At 39.3% G+C, this 19,345-nt stretch overlaps 1 protein-coding gene across 1 annotated transcript in view; it reads left to right on the top strand.

Moving 5' to 3' along the window:
- Positions 1 to 19,345, top strand: part of DNAH8 (dynein axonemal heavy chain 8) — a 313,022-nt gene that overhangs the window by 281,997 nt on the left and 11,680 nt on the right. Inside the window, exons 88-90 of the mRNA XM_039467518.2 lie at positions 8,444 to 8,600; positions 12,148 to 12,300; positions 12,381 to 12,570. Coding sequence (XP_039323452.2) covers positions 8,444 to 8,600; positions 12,148 to 12,300; positions 12,381 to 12,570 — 500 coding nt within the window. The remainder of the gene's footprint in view (positions 1 to 8,443; positions 8,601 to 12,147; positions 12,301 to 12,380; positions 12,571 to 19,345) is intronic.

A 19,345-nucleotide genomic window follows, 5' to 3' on the forward strand; every position in this document is an offset into this window, starting at 1 on the left:
AGAGTTTGGGGCAATTTTTAAAATTGGAATATGGTTATTTAATCATTTATTTAAATCTACTTAGCCTACTCTACCTTCTACATGGCAATTTCTGCTTGCAGGAGGTGGTGGGAATTGTCATTTTGCATACAGAGATTCAAACCTTTTCCTGCCATCAAGTGATTCAGGCTGAAGTTGGAATGAAGATAAACAAGCATGCCATCGTGTTCAGAATGACAAGTACAACAATAAAAGCAAGCACTGAGAGCTATGTGCACACATAGGGAAAATGTCTAGGGAAGGCTGCCTAAAGGTGAAAACATCTAAGCTGAGGTTAATATTAATAGCTTGTTAGGAATGAGCTATAATAGATAAAGAAATGGGAGTGGAGCATTCTAGGCAGTGGAGGTGGCTTGGGAACAGTCAAAGAAGTATGAGGGGAGTCATGGAATGTTTGATGAGCTTCATGTAGCTCACAGCATAGGGTAGAGTGTGGGAAGAAAGAAGCAAGAGATAGAAAAAGACTTAGTGATGAAAGGGTTTGTATGCCACATGAAGAACTTCACATTGCATCTTGAAGGTTATGGGGAATCTTTGCATAAATTTAATAATCACTTTTTGAAATGTCAACACTTACCTTGGAACAGTGGATGGAGGCAGGAGGATGTGTTGGGAAGGGCTGGCAGTGCCGCACGCAGAGGAATATCAGGAAGTTAGGGGCAGAACGGAAGGCAGTGGGGATGACAGTGATGGGGGCTGCTGGAAATGATTTGGAATGAGGGCTTGGAAACGAAGAAGGTCTGGGGAGTCACAATAAAGAGGAAGCCATCTCTGAGGGTTCTCTGTTGGATAGCTGGGCAGACATTGATGTCACGCAAGTAGATGGGGCAAGGAACAGTCCAGGTGAGGGATAAGGGAGAGCTAAAATAATTAATTAGGTTTGGGATTTGTTTGATACAGGAAACAAAGAGCTCTGGGGCTCCAAGGAAATATGGATGCAGAGAGTTCATGATGAAGTTAGAGGTTTAATGTTACCCAGGCTTACTTGGTATTTTGTGGCTCTCTGTAAGATGTCAGCCGTAGTGACACCTCTGTCTTTCCTAACATAGCAATTCCTCCACATATTCTATCTGTAGTGTACCTAACGCTAGAGAGCGCTCATGGAGTAGTATGAATCACATACAAATTTAAATTTCTGAAAATGTATATGGCAACATATGGATCGTTGATTTTTGTTAATTTCATTTTGTTGTCTCCGGCTATTTTCATTGAACTTTCAGACTTATTTGTATTTTTCTTATACAGTACTTTCTATGACTTTTTAAAACTGGGATTGTGCCATATTTCAAAATTTAGGACTGGTTTGCAAATGCATTTTATGTCATTTTACTAGAATATTGTGTCTGTCTTCTTGTATTCAACTGCATGCATGTTTCCACTTTTAAAATAAGTGTCTTTTGGGATATCCAGATCCCCAACATCTGAATAGAAGTTGTTCACAAAAATAGTAAAATAATTTTAAGTTATATCTAAAATATACTATACAGTCAATTTTCATTCATTAAAAATCAGCTTTTACTTTATTGGTCCTTACTGGGAAATTCATGTATTTAAAGGTAATAAGGAGTTAATAACCTAACTCTGGATGGAGTTACAAACACTTACTAGACCCTCATATCACTGTATCTGACTGAAGGTTCAGTATGTGAAGCTTGACACCTTGTACATTTATCACAGCATGACTTTTGGAAAGGATGCAAGTGTTTGGGTACGCATGTTTGGGTCCAGATATAGTATTCTAGCTGCTAATCAAATAAAAATGCTGAAGACAAACCATCTTCTTCATTCTTCCGCTTTATTCCTTAATGAATCCAGTGGCTGCTGTATAGGATTCCCTGTAGTCCCCACAAGCACAGCTTTTTCATAAGCAAAGAAGCCTGGATGACTTTCCCAGTGGCTTCTTAGGATTCTGCCAATTCGTGTGGCAAGTTCCACAAAAGGCTGTGGAACTCGCACCAGGGAAGGAGGAGAGAGAAGGGTGTACTCTCTTTCCATATGTTGCAGAGAAAAGGCAGAAGAGGGCGCTTTCTGGTGGGGCATAAAAGAGTAAGTTGTAAGATGTGTCTCAGGGAACCGGAGACATTTGTCCCTGATTTATGTCCGTTAACTTATTGACAACTGTGATGGACTTTGCCTATGGGGGTTTTTCAAAATGAAAATGATTTTTCCTATCTTTATTCTAAAAGTCCTATATTCTTATTGAGAAGCATAAACAATACAGAAAAATAAAAAGCAAAAAGAAACTAATAATTACAGAAAGAGTTTATCGTACAAAAATCCTACTGCAAAAAGATTTTTTCTGTGCCTATAAGCACAATATTAACAACAAAATTAGATAATGCCATAACTGGGTTTGGCGCCATGTTATTTTATTCTATATTCCCCCAATGACACCTCACATTATCAATGAATATACAGCTACATCACGATTTTTGTTGGCTATATGGATTTTTATAGATCCTTTACTGGGATTCATTATTACAAACACTGTTATAACATCATATACATACATCTTTGTACACTTGTTTGATTATTGCTCCTAAAACAGCTTTATTAAACATTGAATAAATACCAAAAAATATGTATAATGTACATAAAATGTAAAGGGTAAATATAAAATGTTTGCTTTTTTGTGCCAATCTTTCTATGTTTTGCTTTTTCCTCTTCCTTTTTGGCCTTTTACTAAATAAGATTTTCTTCATTTCATTTTTTTTTTTCTCTTCTGCTAGTTTTGAATTTATGTACTTTGTTTCTATTCTTTTACTAGTTACCCTAGAAATCTTAACATCAGTTTTTATTTAGGCTTAAAATTAATATATTTATGCTGGGCATGGTGGCGTGTACCTATAGTCCCAGCTCCTTGGGAGGCTGGAATAGAATTGCTTGAGCCCAGGAGCGTAGGTCCAACCTGGGCAACATAGCGAGAACATGTCTCTTTAAAATAAATAAATAATAAATAAAATGAATATGTTTACTTTCCTTTCTCTTAGGTAACTTTATCTTTAGTCACTCTCCTTCTGACATTTTAGTATTTTAATTTTCTCTTTTATAATCTCATAATTAGGTATATAATTATTGTTTTATGCTATAATGCTTATTTAGACTTACCTATGCATTGACCCATTCTTTTCTTTTCTTTTCTTTTCTTTTTTTTTTGAGGCCGAGTTTCGCTCTTGTTACCCAGGCTGGAGTGCAATGGCTTGGTCTCGGCTTACCACAATCTCCGCCTCCTGGGTTCAGGCAATTCTCCTGCCTCAGCCTCCCGAGTATCTGGGATTACAGGCATGTGTCACCATGCCCAACTAATTTTTTGTATTTTTAGTAGAGACGGGGTTTCACCATGTTGACCAGGATGGTCTTGATCTCTTGACCTCGTGATCCACCCGCCTCGGCCTCCCAAAGTGCTGGGATTACAGGCGTGAGCCACCGCGCCCGGCCCTGACCCATTCTTTTCTATACTTCAAACCTTGCAGTAGAATAACTTTCCTCCTTTCCAAATTACATCCTTTAGAATTTCCCCTATGAGGGGGACATTCTTTTATTAAAGATAAACTCTTTTATTCTTGTATGAAAATGCCTTATTTTGCCCTCCTTTTTTAAAAAACAGCTTTTCTAATATATAATCTGCCTATCTTAAATTATCTCATTTTAAGTGGACAATAAATGATTTCTAGTAAGTTTACTACTGCAATAAAAATGTTAGAACATTTCCATTACTCTAAAAAGAAATGTTGGGCTCATTTGAGCCCAACTGTCATCCGTAGCCTCGGGCAACTGCTACTCTACTTTCTGTCTCTGTAAATTTGCCTTTTCTGGAGATTTTGCATAAGTAGAATTATACACTATGTGTTCTTTTATGCCTGGGTTCTTTCACTTAACATAATGTTTTGGAAGTTCATCCATGTTGTAGCATATATTAATACTTCCTCGGTTTTTATTGCCAAATAGTGTTCCAGTGCATAAATAGACCACATTTTGTTTATACATTCACCAGTTGATGAATAGTTGGGTATGTTCTACTTTGGGGCTATTAATAACAATACTGCTGTGAACATTCATGTGCAAGTCTTTGTGTGGACATGTCTTTTCATTTCTCTTGTGTTGATAACTAAGAATGTAGTTATTGGGTCATTGGGTCATAATCTCTTCTTAACATTTTAAGAAAGTGCAAAACTGCTTTCCAAAGTGACTGCACCAGGCTGGGAGTGGCAGTTCATGCCTGTAATCCCAGCACTTTGGGAGGTCAAGGTGGGTGAATTGCCTGAGCTCAGGAGTTCAAGACCAGCCTGGGAAAAATGGTGAAAGCCCCTCTACTAAAATACAAAAAATTAGCTGTTTGTGGTAGTGCCCACCTTTGGTCCTCATTACTCAGGGCGCTGAGGCATGAGAATTGCTTGGACTGGGGAGATGGAGGTTATAGTGAGCACTACAGAGTAAGACTCTGTCTCAAAAACAAAACAAAACAAAAGTGACCGCACCATTTTACAATCCCTCCAGCAATTACAAAGGTTCAAGTTTCTCCACATCCTTGCCAATATTTGTTATCGTCTATCTTTTGATCTTAATCATTCTTTGTAAGTGTGAAGTGGTATTATATTGTGGTTTTAGTTTGTTTGTTTTTTTTCTAATAAATAATGAGACTGAACATCTTTTCACGTGCTTATTGACCATCTGTATTACTTCTTTGGTGAAATGTTTATTTAAATATTTTTTCTTGTCTTCATTCTTGAAAGAGAGTTTTGTTTGGCACACAAATATAGGTATACGGTTATTTTATTCTAACACATAGAAGACACTATGACATTGTCTTGTGGATTTTACTACTGCTGTTGAGGAATTGACTGCCAGTGTAATTGTTATTTCTTTCCAGATAATCTATTCTTTCTCTCTGGCTGCTTTTAAGATGTTCTTTTGGTTTTTGGTATTCTATAGTTTTACTGTGATGTATCTACATGTAGATTTCTATTTTTTGTTTATTTGTCCTATTTTTGACTCACTGATTTTGCTGAACTTGAGAATTCAAGTCTTTCATCAATTCCTAGTCATTATTTCATCACTTATTTTTCTCTTTTTTATTCTCCATCTTTCTGAAACTTTGCTAAGATGTATATTAGAGCCTCTCACCTTAGACTACATGTCTCTTAATCTCTCTTTCATATTTTCCATTTATTTATCCTCTGCATTGTTCTATATAAAGTCTTCAGATCTATTTTCCAGTTTTTCTCTTCTCTCTTTGGCTGTATCTAATCTTCTGTTCAACCCATTATAAGCTGTTATGGTAGGCAGCATCATGGATTCCCAAAGATGTCCACATCCTAATCCAAAGAACCTCTGAATATGTTGCATTATGTGGCAAAAAGGACTTTATAGGGGTAATTTAGGTTCAAGGACCTTGAAATAGGGGTGTTAACCTAGACTATCCATGGAGTCCCAACATAATAACAAGAGCCATTAAAAGTGGGAAAGGGAGGCAGAAGAATGGGTCAAAAGATGAAATGGAAGCAGAGAGAGAGAAAGGAGTCCAAGTGTGAGAGAGATTTGGCTTGCCATTACTGGCTTTGGAAATATAGAAAGTGAGCACAAGCTAAGAAGTGCAGGTGGCCAATAGAAGCTGGAAAGGGCCTTCAGTTGACAGCCAGCAAGAAATTGGGTACCTCAGCCCTGCAACCTTAAAGAAATTAATTCTGCCAACAACCCAATTGAGCAAGGAAATGGATCTTCTACATCCTGCAGAAAGGAAGCCAGCCTTGCTGATGTGTTGATTTTAGCCCAGTGAGACCCGTGTCATGTTTAGCACCTACAGAACTGTAAAATAATAAATTTGTCTTGTTTTAAGCTGATGATTTTGTGGCAATTTGTTACAGCAGCAATGCATAGTATAGGTTTTACATTTTAGTTACGTTTTATTTCTAGAAGTTCTTTTTGGCTCTTTTTCAAATGTGCTATTCATGTTTATAGTTTCCCCTTTAATACTTATATTTTCAGTCCCCTTCTAAAACTCTTCAATATCACAAATACAGAACTTTGTAATATGCATCTGAAAAGTCACTAAGATCTCTACAGGTCTGATTCTGCTTTCTGTTGTTTCCTCTGGCTTTTTCACACAGTGTCTCATTTCCTTATAACATTTTTAACTTTTGACTTTGAACATATGTCTATTGGAAATTAACTGTTGGCTTATTTGAGACCTGAGTCAAAGGTATATGGTTCCAGGAAAGAGTTGTGTTTGGTTCCATCAGGTGCCACCTAAGACTTCTTGGGTTAAAATAAATTATTGGGTTGAGCATTTCCAAATTGCACAAGTAAAATGAATAAATGTTAACTAATGTCACAAACATAGTGAATTAAGAATTTTCAGAAAAGATTTTCTCCCCATCTAGTGTCAAACTAGATAGAACAAGTTACCTATCCTCTTATTCTGACAGGTGGAGGTTACTTTCTAGTTTACCCTTTTACTGAGGTTGTAGCCCTGTGGGGTCCCAGATTTACGTAGGAATTTTCTATTATATTTTCTACCTCAGGTATGAGGGCTTCTCCCCTGTCTCATTGTACTATCTAAACAGAAACTCAAAAACACCAGAGTTAGTTGATTACCCCAGGGTAAAATCTGGCTTTATCTCTCTGGATTCCAGCATTCACTCTGTATTTTATTTGACCCTGAGGATTTTTTTTTATTGTCTTGCCACTTCAGTGATGTTTTTAAAAGGATGTTTTTCATATCTCCTCCAGAATTTTTAGTTGTTTCAGAAGGGTGGTTCACAGTAACATTTACACCATACTATCAGAAATGGAAATGTCAAATGTCTCGTTCTTTTTAAGGATGAATTCTTAGGTATAGAATTGCTACATTAAAATGTATGCAAGTATGAAATTCGGATATATATTTCCATATTACAATAGCTTGTTTTCTGTTCAAGAAAATAAAACAGAAAAGTCACTAATTTCAAGTATTTTCTGAATCCCTTTTAGATTTGCCTCTCAAATCTACAAAAGGAAATATGAATGTGGTTGACATCTAGACAAGAGACAAAATTAGCAAACAAAACAATAACCCTCTAAAATAAAATTATATGAAGTTTATAGATGGTAAATTAGGAGTTGAGAAAAGGCTGAAAATTTTAAATCTGACTATGTCACACCTGGTTAGGGAAATCTTCAGTGGCTGCCCATGGCCTTTAGGGTGGTGTTCAGAATTCTACAAATTTCCATATAACTTTGCACAGTGTAGCACCTGCCTCTTCTCCATCCTCATCGCTCCTCCTGACTCACTGGCTCCAACCTCACTGACCTTATCGCTGTTCCTCAAATACACTGAAATCCTTTTCACCCCTACCCTTACTTCTTACTGAATGTCCTTTTCTGCCTCCCAACCCACCCTGCTTTCTGGGTGACCTGTTCATCCTTCTGGTCTCGGCTTATGTGTGACTTTTTAACTTTCACTGATCTTCTAGTGTGAATTTCCTCCAACACACACATACATACACACACACACACACACACACACACTCTCACACACACACACCACCCCCTCTCCCATACACACACATGCATTCCTACCCAAATGTCCAGATAACTGGTCAACCCAGCATCTCAGGGAGAGAGACTAAGTCATGCATCTCAGAGTATCTGGTCAACCTGAGAGCAAGCTAGACAGTGAGAATGAGAGAATCAAAACACTATGAAAGCACTCTGTTATTTTCCTCCACAGCACTTATTAGAATAGGATTGTCTAATATCTATTTTCTCCACTAGAAAACAGAACGATGTCTCTTCCCTGCCATATTCTAGAACTTAGCTCAGTGCCAGGTACATAGTAAATCTTTATTGAATAAATGCATTTAAAGATGCATGGCTGCATTTGAACAAGTGGAGCTGGTGCATGCCAGTAGATTTCCCTGGAAATCATAAAACCAGTAGAAAAATGAGAAAACAAAACAGAAAAGACCAAAAACTTCTAATAGTTGATAACACCATGAGGAAATCTGAGTGGTCATCTTTGAGCCAACAAGTTGTCCTATAATGATAGACTCTCATGACCAGTCTATAGCAAGGAAGAATGAAAGGAGATGTGCTCATTGTTCAGCATGAGATGATTAGGTTAGCTACAACCAAGATGGTGAAGCACCGATTTGGACAGCCAGGGATGTTCTGGGGTCTCTTTCCTTGAAGATGGAGAGTGTTTCATTTTGCTGATGTTCTTGATGTCCTATTAGGAGGCAGCAGAATGGATCTCTAGTTTTTTTCATTCCTCTAGGTTAATGGTAGTTAACTTTTCTTCTCCCCACTTTTTTTTGTTTTTGTAGCTTGCTTTGATTTAAGTGATTCTATCAGTTCATTTTAGCTTTGGCAATTATCTCTTATGTGTTTCCCTGTTCCATTCTGAACAGTTCATTCTTTTTGCTAGGTATCAGAGTAACACTGCTTCTGCTGTTCTTGAAACAATTACCAACATTCAACCCAAAGAGAGTGGAGGTGGTGTGGGAGAAACCCGGGAAGCCATTGTTTATAGATTATCTGAAGATATGCTGAGTAAACTGCCTCCTGATTACATTCCTCATGAGGTAAGCCTTGCTGCTTTCCCACTGGTGTGCAGGGTTATTTGTACATTTAAACAATAAGTCCGATTACCATGAAAAGCAAGAATCTACCTGTTAGTGACTATACGGTAGATTACCTGTGTGACAAATTTTGACTGTATTACCAACCTCTGCATCTCTCATTGTTCACGTAACCTAGTTCTCTCTCAAAACTTAAAAACATCAGAAGAAAGCATTTTCCATGATGTGTTTTTGTTGCATTCTTTGAAAAATTCCTTCACAAGTTAATTCCTCCTCAATCAAAGTTTCCCCAGTGACCCAGTTATATATCAATTTCTATGATGCCTTAAGCTGTGCTAAAAAAAAAAAAAACGAAACAAAAAACTAAAAAAATCTTTACCGCCGAAAAGCAATGGTGTTGGTGATTTGGTATTCTTGAATGTTCCAAGTGTTTTAACTGTAGGTAGATGACCCACTCATTTACTCCACTGGTATTTAATCACTTCTGAAACTCATTGATTAGGGTATAACATTATACCTATTGGAGATATTATTATTCATATAAGCACCCCATTACCAATCTGAAGCTTTCTAAGAACCACACTTATCCGTTCATTAGAATGGGGTCGCATGGGACAGTAACTGTGTTTTTGAGCACTCATTACAAGCCAGGCCCTGTCCTAAGTGCTCCATACACATTATGACACTCAGTGCCCAGGACAGCACCAGCAGAAACGAAGCTAAGTGGCAGAGCAAGAATTTGAACACAAAGTGATCTGACTCTAGAACCTGCAGTCTTAACTAGTTTTAGCATGCAACGAGTGTCCCAACAATAAAAGTGTTTTGTTGCCTCTTAAAATAATTCTTGTTTCCATTGTGTAGATAGGTACCAAGACCTTTGGTTAATATATTGAAATAAATAGCTTCATGTAGGGGTCGTTATAGTAAGGGGAGGATTTTTTTTTTTTTTTTTTTTTTTTCAGTCAGAGTCTTGCTCTGTCACCCAGGTTGGAGTGCAGTGGTGCAATCTTGGCTCACTGCAACCTCTGCCTCCCAGGTTCAAGTGATTTTCCTGCCTCAGCCTCCTGAGAAGCTGGGATTACAGGTGCATGCCACCACACCCAGCTATTTTTTTTTTATTTTTAGTAGAAATGGGGTTTCACTACATTGGCCAGGATGGTCTCGAACTCTTGACCTCGTGATCCTGCTGCTTTGGCCTCCCAAAGTGCTGGGATTACAGGTGCGAGCCACTGCACCCAGGCAAGAAAATTATTTTTAAATGGATAAATATTGTAAATATATACTTTCAAATAGTTTTATTGATGTGATCTTTAAAAAAAAACAAGGCAGCATACTTGCCTTCAAAGATTTTTAATACTGGCATGTGAAAGTGAGATAAAACTTACTCTATGTGACTATATCACAGGGCTGCTGTTGCCAGGGGAAAGGTTTAAGACCTTGTGATAATTTGGGCTGTCCAGTCTTGGTTGGGGCCACTTCACCAACAAGACCTCTGTCTTGGCAATCATTTCAGCAGAAACTTAGCATCAGGGATGTAACTAAATGTATTCCTATATAGGAAAGAGTTTGTACTAAGAAACATCTAAAACTTCTTGCTGTTCCAAAATCACTTACTTTTTAGTGTCTTATTTTGTAGAAGAGATCTGCTCTTGAATGTGTGGCTATAAAGTGAATTTTGTAAATTAAAATATAATTATACCAAAATATAAAAATGAAGCTACGTTATTGTAGAAAAAACTACCTGGCCCCAGAAACATAATGCAAATGCTATGTAAGACTATAACAAGTCTTAAATTTTATTAATAAAAAGACAATTTTAGGATGGAACAATAATTATACTCAAAATCAGTATTAGAATTACATTTTCTAGGGTTTGAAGTTTTCCTAAGCATGTCTCCATCACAAGTAAAGTTTTCCTTTTAAAACTCTAAGCAGGTCAAGTGGATTTGTTTGAAACTGTTCATATACTAGAGATACCTGGGCTATTGAATTGACATTGTAGTCAATACCTGCACTTTATTTTCTACTAATGGGATTGTGAAAGTATTTCTATAATTTTCCTTTTCCCTAAGAGTGAATTTCCACTCTTGAGATGGATTGATTTAAAGGGAATCATGTATATATATAATGTTATATATATATATATAATTTTACGTGTGTGTGTGTGTGTGTGTGTGTGTGTGTGTAAATATAATATATATATGCTATTGAGCCACTGGAGGTTGAAGGACTTGGGATGCAGGTGAGAACGAGGCACTAGAAACTGCAAAAATGTAGACTCTAGAACCAAGCGTTCGGGAGAGTAGCTGAAGGTTGCTACAGACTGAGTTAGGGACCTCCACTGGCACACTTGACTGTGATTTTAATGTAATTTGTCCCACCTGCATAAGAAGTCCTATTCAGGCCGCTTATTTTATATCTGAGCTCGGTGTTATATCTCCTTTTTTTTTTTTTTTTTTTTTTTTTTTGCATTTTCCCTCTTCCTCTCTTGCTCACTAGAAACAACCCAATTGCAGTAAACAGAGGTGTCCCTTGCTGGAAGGAAACTTCTGCACCATGCTAGAGGCCTGTTCTATAAAAGGAGGAGAACAGTTCAAATGACTCTGAAGCCCATCAGTCTCTAACATTTCAGGCCTTAGGAGGGACAGGGGGCATCTCTGGCAGAGAATCCTGCAGTTCCTGGCCTCCTGTGGTCCTTCGGGTTGATCCCCCACTTGAAGTTCTCTCCCACTCCACTTGTCCCATCCTTGTTCCTTCAATTCTGGCATCTCTTTGATTGTGGCCAGCAGAAAGTTCAGATCCCTTTATGAGTTCCTGCCAGTATCTGTAGTCAATCTTTTCTTGGGCAAATGTCACCAGATTGAAATGTGTATATGGTATTGGCTTGTTTTCCAGTAATCGTCGTATTTTATTGTTCCCACAACCAGAGACTTTTGTATTGATCTCTTCAAAATGGTCAATAAGTGCTACATCAAAAGGAAAAAATGACAGATATTTAACTGGCTTTTCCACAAAATCAAATATTCTCATTGATTAGATTAGGAAACTCTTTAGCCGTCATAGCTAAGGCAACAGTGATCTTTGGAAACTATAGCTAATCCTATTTATTGGTAACTGCTCTGTGAAGATTTTTGCTGTATTAACTTTTTGTGACATTTCTATTAACTCTGCAAGCATAATGAAGAAAAAATTCCACTATATTCCTATGAAGGTTAAATTGCAAAAAGAATATTTAACTGACACTCATTACTTAATCATGTGAAAGGAAAAAAAGGTACAATTTTATTTCAGCTCTTTAAAGTACATTTTCAGTTATCAGCTGAGTACAATCAGTAGGAAATAAAAATCACTTTAGTTGAACAGTAGTTTTTGAAACCAAGGAAATGGGAAATTTAATGGCAAGTTTGGTTCTGCAAGAGATATTTTAGAGTTCATTTGGGTTGGTAGAGATACATCCAGAAGAAGAAAAAAAAATGAGAAAGAAGAGGTCATTGGAAGAGAAATGACAGATGATAAAATCTCCTTCATCACATTGTTTACTTTGTTTTAGGTGAAATCTCGTTTGATAAAGATGGGACATCTTAATTCAATGAACATATTTCTTAGACAAGAAATTGACAGAATGCAAAGAGTCATTTCAATACTCCGCAGTAGCCTGAGTGATCTAAAATTGGCCATTGAAGGAACAATCATTATGAGTGAGGTGAGCTGTTATTACATCAGTAGGCATTTCCTTCTTTGTTGATGTTTCTTATTCATGTGTTTTTACTTTTTCTTCTCCAGAACCTGAGAGATGCCCTGGACAACATGTATGATGCTCGTATACCTCAGCTCTGGAAAAGAGTGTCTTGGGATTCCTCCACACTGGGCTTCTGGTTCACTGAACTTTTGGAAAGAAATGCTCAGTTTTCTGTGTGGATATTTGAAGGGAGGCCTAATGTGTTTTGGATGACTGGTTTCTTTAATCCCCAAGGTATGTGTTCATAGGCGATTCGGCAAACTTGGAATTTGTGTGTTGTTGGATAGTAGCATTGTGTGATAAATGTATATGATATAAAACAACATGGAAGCATAGCTTGCTGGGTGCTGCACGTAGCCTTTCAAAGGGAAAAGAACACAAATAATTCTTCTGTATTTGCTTTACAGATTCAGTCTGAAACTCTTCCTATCAGTTCTTTACAATGTGGTGGCAAAAACCCTTCCTTTTTCTTTTCACCAACTTCGGCAAGCCATCATTCTGGGGTTAGGACACATGAATAAGTAAAAACAAGTTTCTCCCTAACTTATAGTTTTTAAATGTTTGTGAACTGTCAAAAATGAAGCACCAAAACTGCAAATTTTTTCCCCAGGGTTTAGAAAATTAGACTGATTTCAAAAATGACTGTGACAAAAGTATTCAGAGAACTTCAGGGGGTCTTCCCCCCACCTGCTCAGTTTTTTAGTTTTCTTTTTCTTTTTTCCTGAAAGAGTGCTTTATAATTCGGCTTCTTTTATTCCTTCCTTCTAGAAATGTTTACTGAGAAAGTTAATGGCTTGATGTCATAGAGTTTGTAAGGTTCAGAAACATGACACCTTTTTGTCTTACTAAAATATGGATAGATTTACTTTAGGTAATTCTTGGTGAGAATGAAGACATGTTGAATTCCTTATGGTTCAGCAGCTTATGGCTACATTTGTAATAAAATTTTAGAGACATTCACACTTTCAGATTTGGGATGAATTATTGCTTCTTGTAGCAATATGGATGCATCTCATAAAATAATGTTGAGCAAAGGAAACCAAACAGAAAACATTTCGTGAGGTATGGTTCGATTTATACAGAGAGTAAGAATAGGCACAATGGCTCTATAGTGTTCAAAGTCAGGATAATGACTGTAGAAGGAGGGCAGTGATTAGAAAAAGGCACAAAGGGCCCCAGGTGGTGGCTCATGCCTGTAATCCCAGCACTTTGGGAGGCCAAGGTGGGCAAATTGTTGAGCCCAAGAGTTTAAGACCAGCCCAGGCAACACGGTGAAAATCTATTTCTACAAAAATCAAAATTAGCTGGGTGTGGTGGCTTGCACCAGCTACTTGGGAGGCTGTGGTGGGAGGATTACCTGATCCTGGGAGATCAAGGTTGCCATGAACCGTGATAATGCCACTGCACTCCAGCCTAGGCAACAGAGTGAGACTTTATCTAAAAAAAAAATAGAGAGACAGACAGACTGACAGTCACAGGGGACTTCTGGGGCCCAGGAATGTTTCATTTCTTGCTCTGGATAATGGTTATGTGGCTGCATTGCCTTGGTGAAAATTCCTTGAGTTTGCTCTATACTGATGATTTGTTAAGGTTTTTTTTTTTTTTTGTATAAAGCATACTTTGATCCATATTACATATGAAAAATATGCATTCATTTGTCCTCTGTGTATGTACATTCATTCACTTTATGCATTTTCCAATACCTTAAAAATATTTAAATTTGTAACACTAACCATGGTGATTTCTATGAACGTATCAAATTATACATAATATTTTATAAAGTTGTAGCTTTTAAATTGTAAAGGGCAGCTCCCAGGTTTCACTTATCTATTTTTCTCCCAGAATTTCCATTGAACTGAGGGAGGAATATTTTTTATTACGGTTCTCAGATTTTGTGTGCCTACGTATGAGCCTCTTTCCTCCATATGAGCCTCAATTTGAGTAAGCTGTCACCAGATTATTTCTGGCTGGGGAGCCTGAAGAAATAGAATTTAACTTAATAAGGATTGTTTGACCACCTTCCATTTGCCAGCCCCTCTGCTAGGTACTTTCAGTGGAGAGAGATTTGAGACCTGGTTCCTGCCCTAAAGGAGCCTATAATCTGGTTGGTAAAGACAGACACATCAGCAACCTTAATGTAATGTGATAAGTGCCCCACTGTATGAGAACTAAGTGCCACGGTAGCCCAGAGGACAGAGAGAGAAATTCTGCCAAGAGCTTCATACAGAAAGCGGTGAATAGGGTTTGCAAGGATGCCCAAAAAAAGAGCAGGGGCTTTCCAGGCAGAGGTCTGAGCAAAAACAAGGCTTGTTCAGGGGAACAGGGAGACCAGTGTGGCCAGGAGCAGGGCTGAGGGTAGTGGAGAGTGAGGCTGTAGCATGAAAAGTCTTCCAGGGCCTCAGGGGCTGGGGCTGTATATCAGAAGGTAATCCCAGGAGAAGGCAAGTGATAGACTGGAGTATGGAGGCTCAGCACAATGAGATTCTTGCTAGGTTCAAGGACGAAGACTTGGGACCTTAACCAGGTGGACTGAGGAGGGAACAGATTTGATGGAGTGATTAAATAGGATTCTCTGAGAAAGCAAGGAGGGACAATGTAGGCTGAAGGCAAGGTACAAGACAGAGCGTTCGAAGAGGGAGAAGAGGGGCAGGTAGGGCAGAGTGGCAGGGAGCAGCGGAAAGGTGTGCTGGCAGACTCGGAGTTGGGAGAGGTGTAAGGACCAATGATTTTCAAAGGTGTGAGGTTATTGAGTGTATTTTTGAAATTTAGAAACCAAGGGAGTGGGGTTGGTTCATCCCTGGCTTTCCATAGACACGAACGCACATAATTTTTTTCAGTGTTATTTTTTCTTTTTCATTCAAAATGTAACTTAAAAAAGCAAAGCGTTAATATAAACTAATCTTTAAATTTTACTATTTGTTAAAAATGATACAAACCGGAACAATACTTAAAGAAATACAAATGTAGATTCACATGATATGGTTTGGCTCTATGTCCCCACCCAAAACTCATCTCAAATTGTAATCCTGGTGGTTTTCCCTATGCTGCTTTCACGATAGTGAGTTCTCACGAGTTCTGATGGTTTAATAAGTGTTTGGCAGTTCCTCCTTCACTCTGTCTCTCCTGCCTCCATGTAAGATGTGCCTGCTTCCCCTTCTGCCATGATTGTAAGTTTCTTGAGGCATCCCCAGCCATGCAGAACTGAGCCCATTTAAACCTCTTTCCTTCATAAACCATCCAGTTTCAGGTATGTCTATTTATAGCAGTGTGAAAAGGGACTAATACATCACAATTTAGTTAATGCCTTACTTGCCTTCATTTGTTAATATTACTAATCTTTTTTCTTCAGTTCTACTGTCATGTTAGACTTTGATTCTTTCTCTCAGGTCTCTCCATGTCTTGGAAAGCCCTAACTTATTCACACATCCTTCCCTTTACACACAAACACACTCATACCGTTATCCATGACTGCTTTGTGTTAGTTGCATAAAAGACTGGAAGTCAGCTCTTCCTGCATGCTTATCACTTCACTGCTCTCTTTCGTTTTCTTGCCATGAGAACAGAAACTTACTTTCTGTTCCACCTCACTTGGCCAAATCTGGCAAACAAAGATTACAGCAACTCCATACATGTTCCCAGGCAGTGTGCAAACAGGTAGAGTCTTTTCCAACTGGAAGCCTTGCTGGACACGATTGGACATCAGCAATTGATTTCCCAACATGAATGTATCTCCTGGGTTTTATGTTCTTTAACCCAGTCTTCCCCAATGAAATAATTTCTTCCTTTGGTTCAGAACATTTAAGTAAATGGCTTTAAAAACAAACAAACAAACAAAAAACCCTTACACATTTAAGTAAAACACAATGCAGTTTGCATAAAGGCCATAGTTTCATCACAAACGTATTTACAGTAATCAAAATCGCCTGGACCGTAAAGAAGACCATAGAACACCTGCAAAGGTTTTATTCACGTATGACTGCTAATGTTTTTAATTTTATAATGTAATGTGGCGTCTGATACTGTTTAGTGTGTGTCCTTCATTGTCCCTCTGGTGGCTGCTCCACAGCCCTAAGTAACTTTGAGGTCCGTGCTACCCCAAGGACAAGCGGCATCCTTCGTTTGCCCCTGGTCAGCACCCGAGCTTCTGCTGTTTGTAGCACTGCTGTTTGCCTTATGGGTGGCCTGATATTTTGTCTGTCATATTTGAAGAGGCTGAGTCAGCCACTGTGGAGCTCATCTGGCATTTTCAGCACCCCTCGCAATCATTTCTGTAACAATTGATGAGCTCAACCCTGTGGCAATTAGATTGGATGATTAGAATAGTCAAACTCTCCATATCTGTGACCCTGTGACAGTTTTTTTTTCAATGTGCAGCTTTTTTCTGTGTGTGGATTTGTCTCTCAGCGGGTTCTTCAGGCCAGGGGAATCTTTGTCCTTCACTGGGTTTTCCTAGCTGTTGTCAGTGGACATCTTCCCATGCTATTTAAAATTGTTTTTCTCAGGGGTCACAAAGGACGGCCTTGGTCTCTTTTTCCCATAGGTGCACCTTTTTGGTGCACCATGTAACATGATTTAGATTCTGGTGCATGAGCTTGCAAGCGTGTGCACATGTCTGTGCTGTGTGTGGGGATGTGTTTAAACCCAAAGAATATGAGTTGCAAATAAACCTGACTTCAAGCCAGGGTATTGACTGCCTTTCAGAACATCTTAATTGATAGCCATGCTTTGCCATTTGATGTTAGGTATGACTCACAGGGGCTGCTGATGAAGTGGAGGCAGAGGCTGAGTGTGTGCCCCAGGTCTCACACCTCTGTAATGGATTGAACCATGCAGTCTTGTTATTTTCCGAATGTTCAGCTTGAGCTGGAGCTTGATGCCGTTTAGATGCCAAACTGCGCCCACTTTTTTCTGTTATTTTTTCTCAGTGTCTTGACAAGCCATGCCAGCCTGTTGCGGGAGATGTCCGTGACAATTTCTTCCATAATGCAAATCAAGATTTTTCAGTTAGAGGCAATTTTGTTGGATCAAAGAGATGGATCATTTTTGTCCTGTTATCTTGCATTTCTGTAAAAATAATCTACAACCTCTTGCCTGTGTGTGTGTTTTCAGGGAAACATCATCAACTAGCTACAGTCTCTGAATGGTTGTCTTGAAGAGTTATAAAAGCCTGCCGTTTGTGGAGCTGGGAAATTGTGCCAAGGGCTAATGGAATTTTAGGATTGGAAGGAACTGGGGGGATAGCTTCTAATCTAGTAGCAAGTCCAAGCATGTCTCAGTGCTGCTGTTTGATGAATGAGAGCTACCCTTAACATCTTGGGAAATCTAGTTGAGTGGACCTCAAGGTCCTAAACTTCAGCATGAGTGATAAGATGAATCTGCCCTGTCTCCAAATCACAGAACTATAGAAATGCCTCTGAGTGAGTAACAACCTGTCCTCCTTGACTTTTTGTGTAAGCGGCTTCTGTGCACTGGCCTTAGACACAACCACATCTCTTGTAATTCCAGTCTCTGAATGTGTTTACCTTGCTTACCAACCGCTCAGTTCCTTATAATCTGGCCAGGATCCATAACTGTACTGAAACTGCTCTCCCCCTAGCCCTCATATCTAACAACCTCCCTGATGACATCATTGCCCTTGACTAGAGCTAGAATACCAATTCTGGCAACTCTCTTGCCTTGGTTTCCATCCATGCCCCTCCTTGGACCTCTTCCTACACCTCAGAGCTCACTTTGTGTGCTCTTCTGTGAGTTCTGTCCTTGGCCTCGGCCCCCTTGTTGATGACCTTGGCCTATGACCGACTTATCCAGTGTCCCACTGTGGCATGCTCACTCCTCACTTGCACCTGCCAAGGCAGGAATTTCATCCTCCTGTGAATGTCACCAGAGCTATGGTCTGCCCATCTTCCTCCCAAGCCATCCTTGCCAGGATGGTGCTGAATGTGCTTGTGTACCATCCTCCAGGTCACCTGGACTCTTGTGAGTGGGCTGCTCACGTCAAACAGTGTGAAAGAGGGAAACTGGGACAGCAGAGTGTCGTGGAAGGCAAGGAGAGGGAGAGTAGTAAGTAAGTAGTGGCAGGGGCTCCAAGAGAGTAAGTATGGCCAAAAGTGGCCGGATGGATTTTCAACAAGAAGACCACTGGCAGAAGTCTCAGTGGAATAGGTAAAGAGGTGCAGAAGTCTGATTTTGGGGTGCGTGAGTGAAATGAGGAAATGGAGATGGGGTGAGTATGGATATTCCCTCAAAACATTTGGCTGCAAAGAGGATAAGCAAGTTGGCGGAGTAGGTATAAGAATAAAATGTTTTCTTTCTCTCTCTTTTAGTGATAGGAGTGGCTTGAACTTGTTCAAATACTGATGGGAAGGAGAAAGAAAGATAGAAAGGGGGTTGGGAGAGGGATGGAGGGAGGGAAAGGGAGCCCAGCAATCTGAGGGAGGAGGTAAAAGAGGCAGGAGGGGGTGGACACAGCACTCACAAGTGAAGTGCTCTAGGCAGGTGACACCTTGCACATTGTAACAAGAGTAATAAGGAAGGAAGGGGCATAGATGCTCATGGTGATGGAGCATAGGTAGGCTTGCTGGCAGGAAGTTAAGGGCGTTCTCATCTGATGCTTTCTACTCTCTGTCTGAAGAAGGAGGCGAGGTCCTCTTGAGAGCAAGAAGGTGTTGGTGGAGAGATTTTTAAAGAGTGGCAGAAGTTTGAGAAAGAGGGCCGATGAGGGGACAGGGAGTGGCTTTGAGAATTCTGCTGAGGCTCTCGATGGTGAACTGTGCTAATGGTGGCTGTGTGACGATTTCTGGTTTTATTCAGCAGCCTGGTATAGACGTGAGAGAGGGGACATTTGGATTCATCTGGGATTGCTGTTTTGCCAGGCAAGAGATGAAAAGGATGGATCTGAACTAAACTGGGAAGGAAGTGAAGAAAAGGGGTGGGGTTGAGGAGAAGGTCATAAAAAATGATGAGGCCAAGGCTCTGAGAGGTCAGGATGCTGAATGGGGTACCGGAGAGA

Source organism: Saimiri boliviensis, chromosome 4, assembly GCF_048565385.1.
Source record: "Saimiri boliviensis isolate mSaiBol1 chromosome 4, mSaiBol1.pri, whole genome shotgun sequence".
NCBI classification, from domain to species: domain Eukaryota; kingdom Metazoa; phylum Chordata; class Mammalia; order Primates; family Cebidae; genus Saimiri; species Saimiri boliviensis.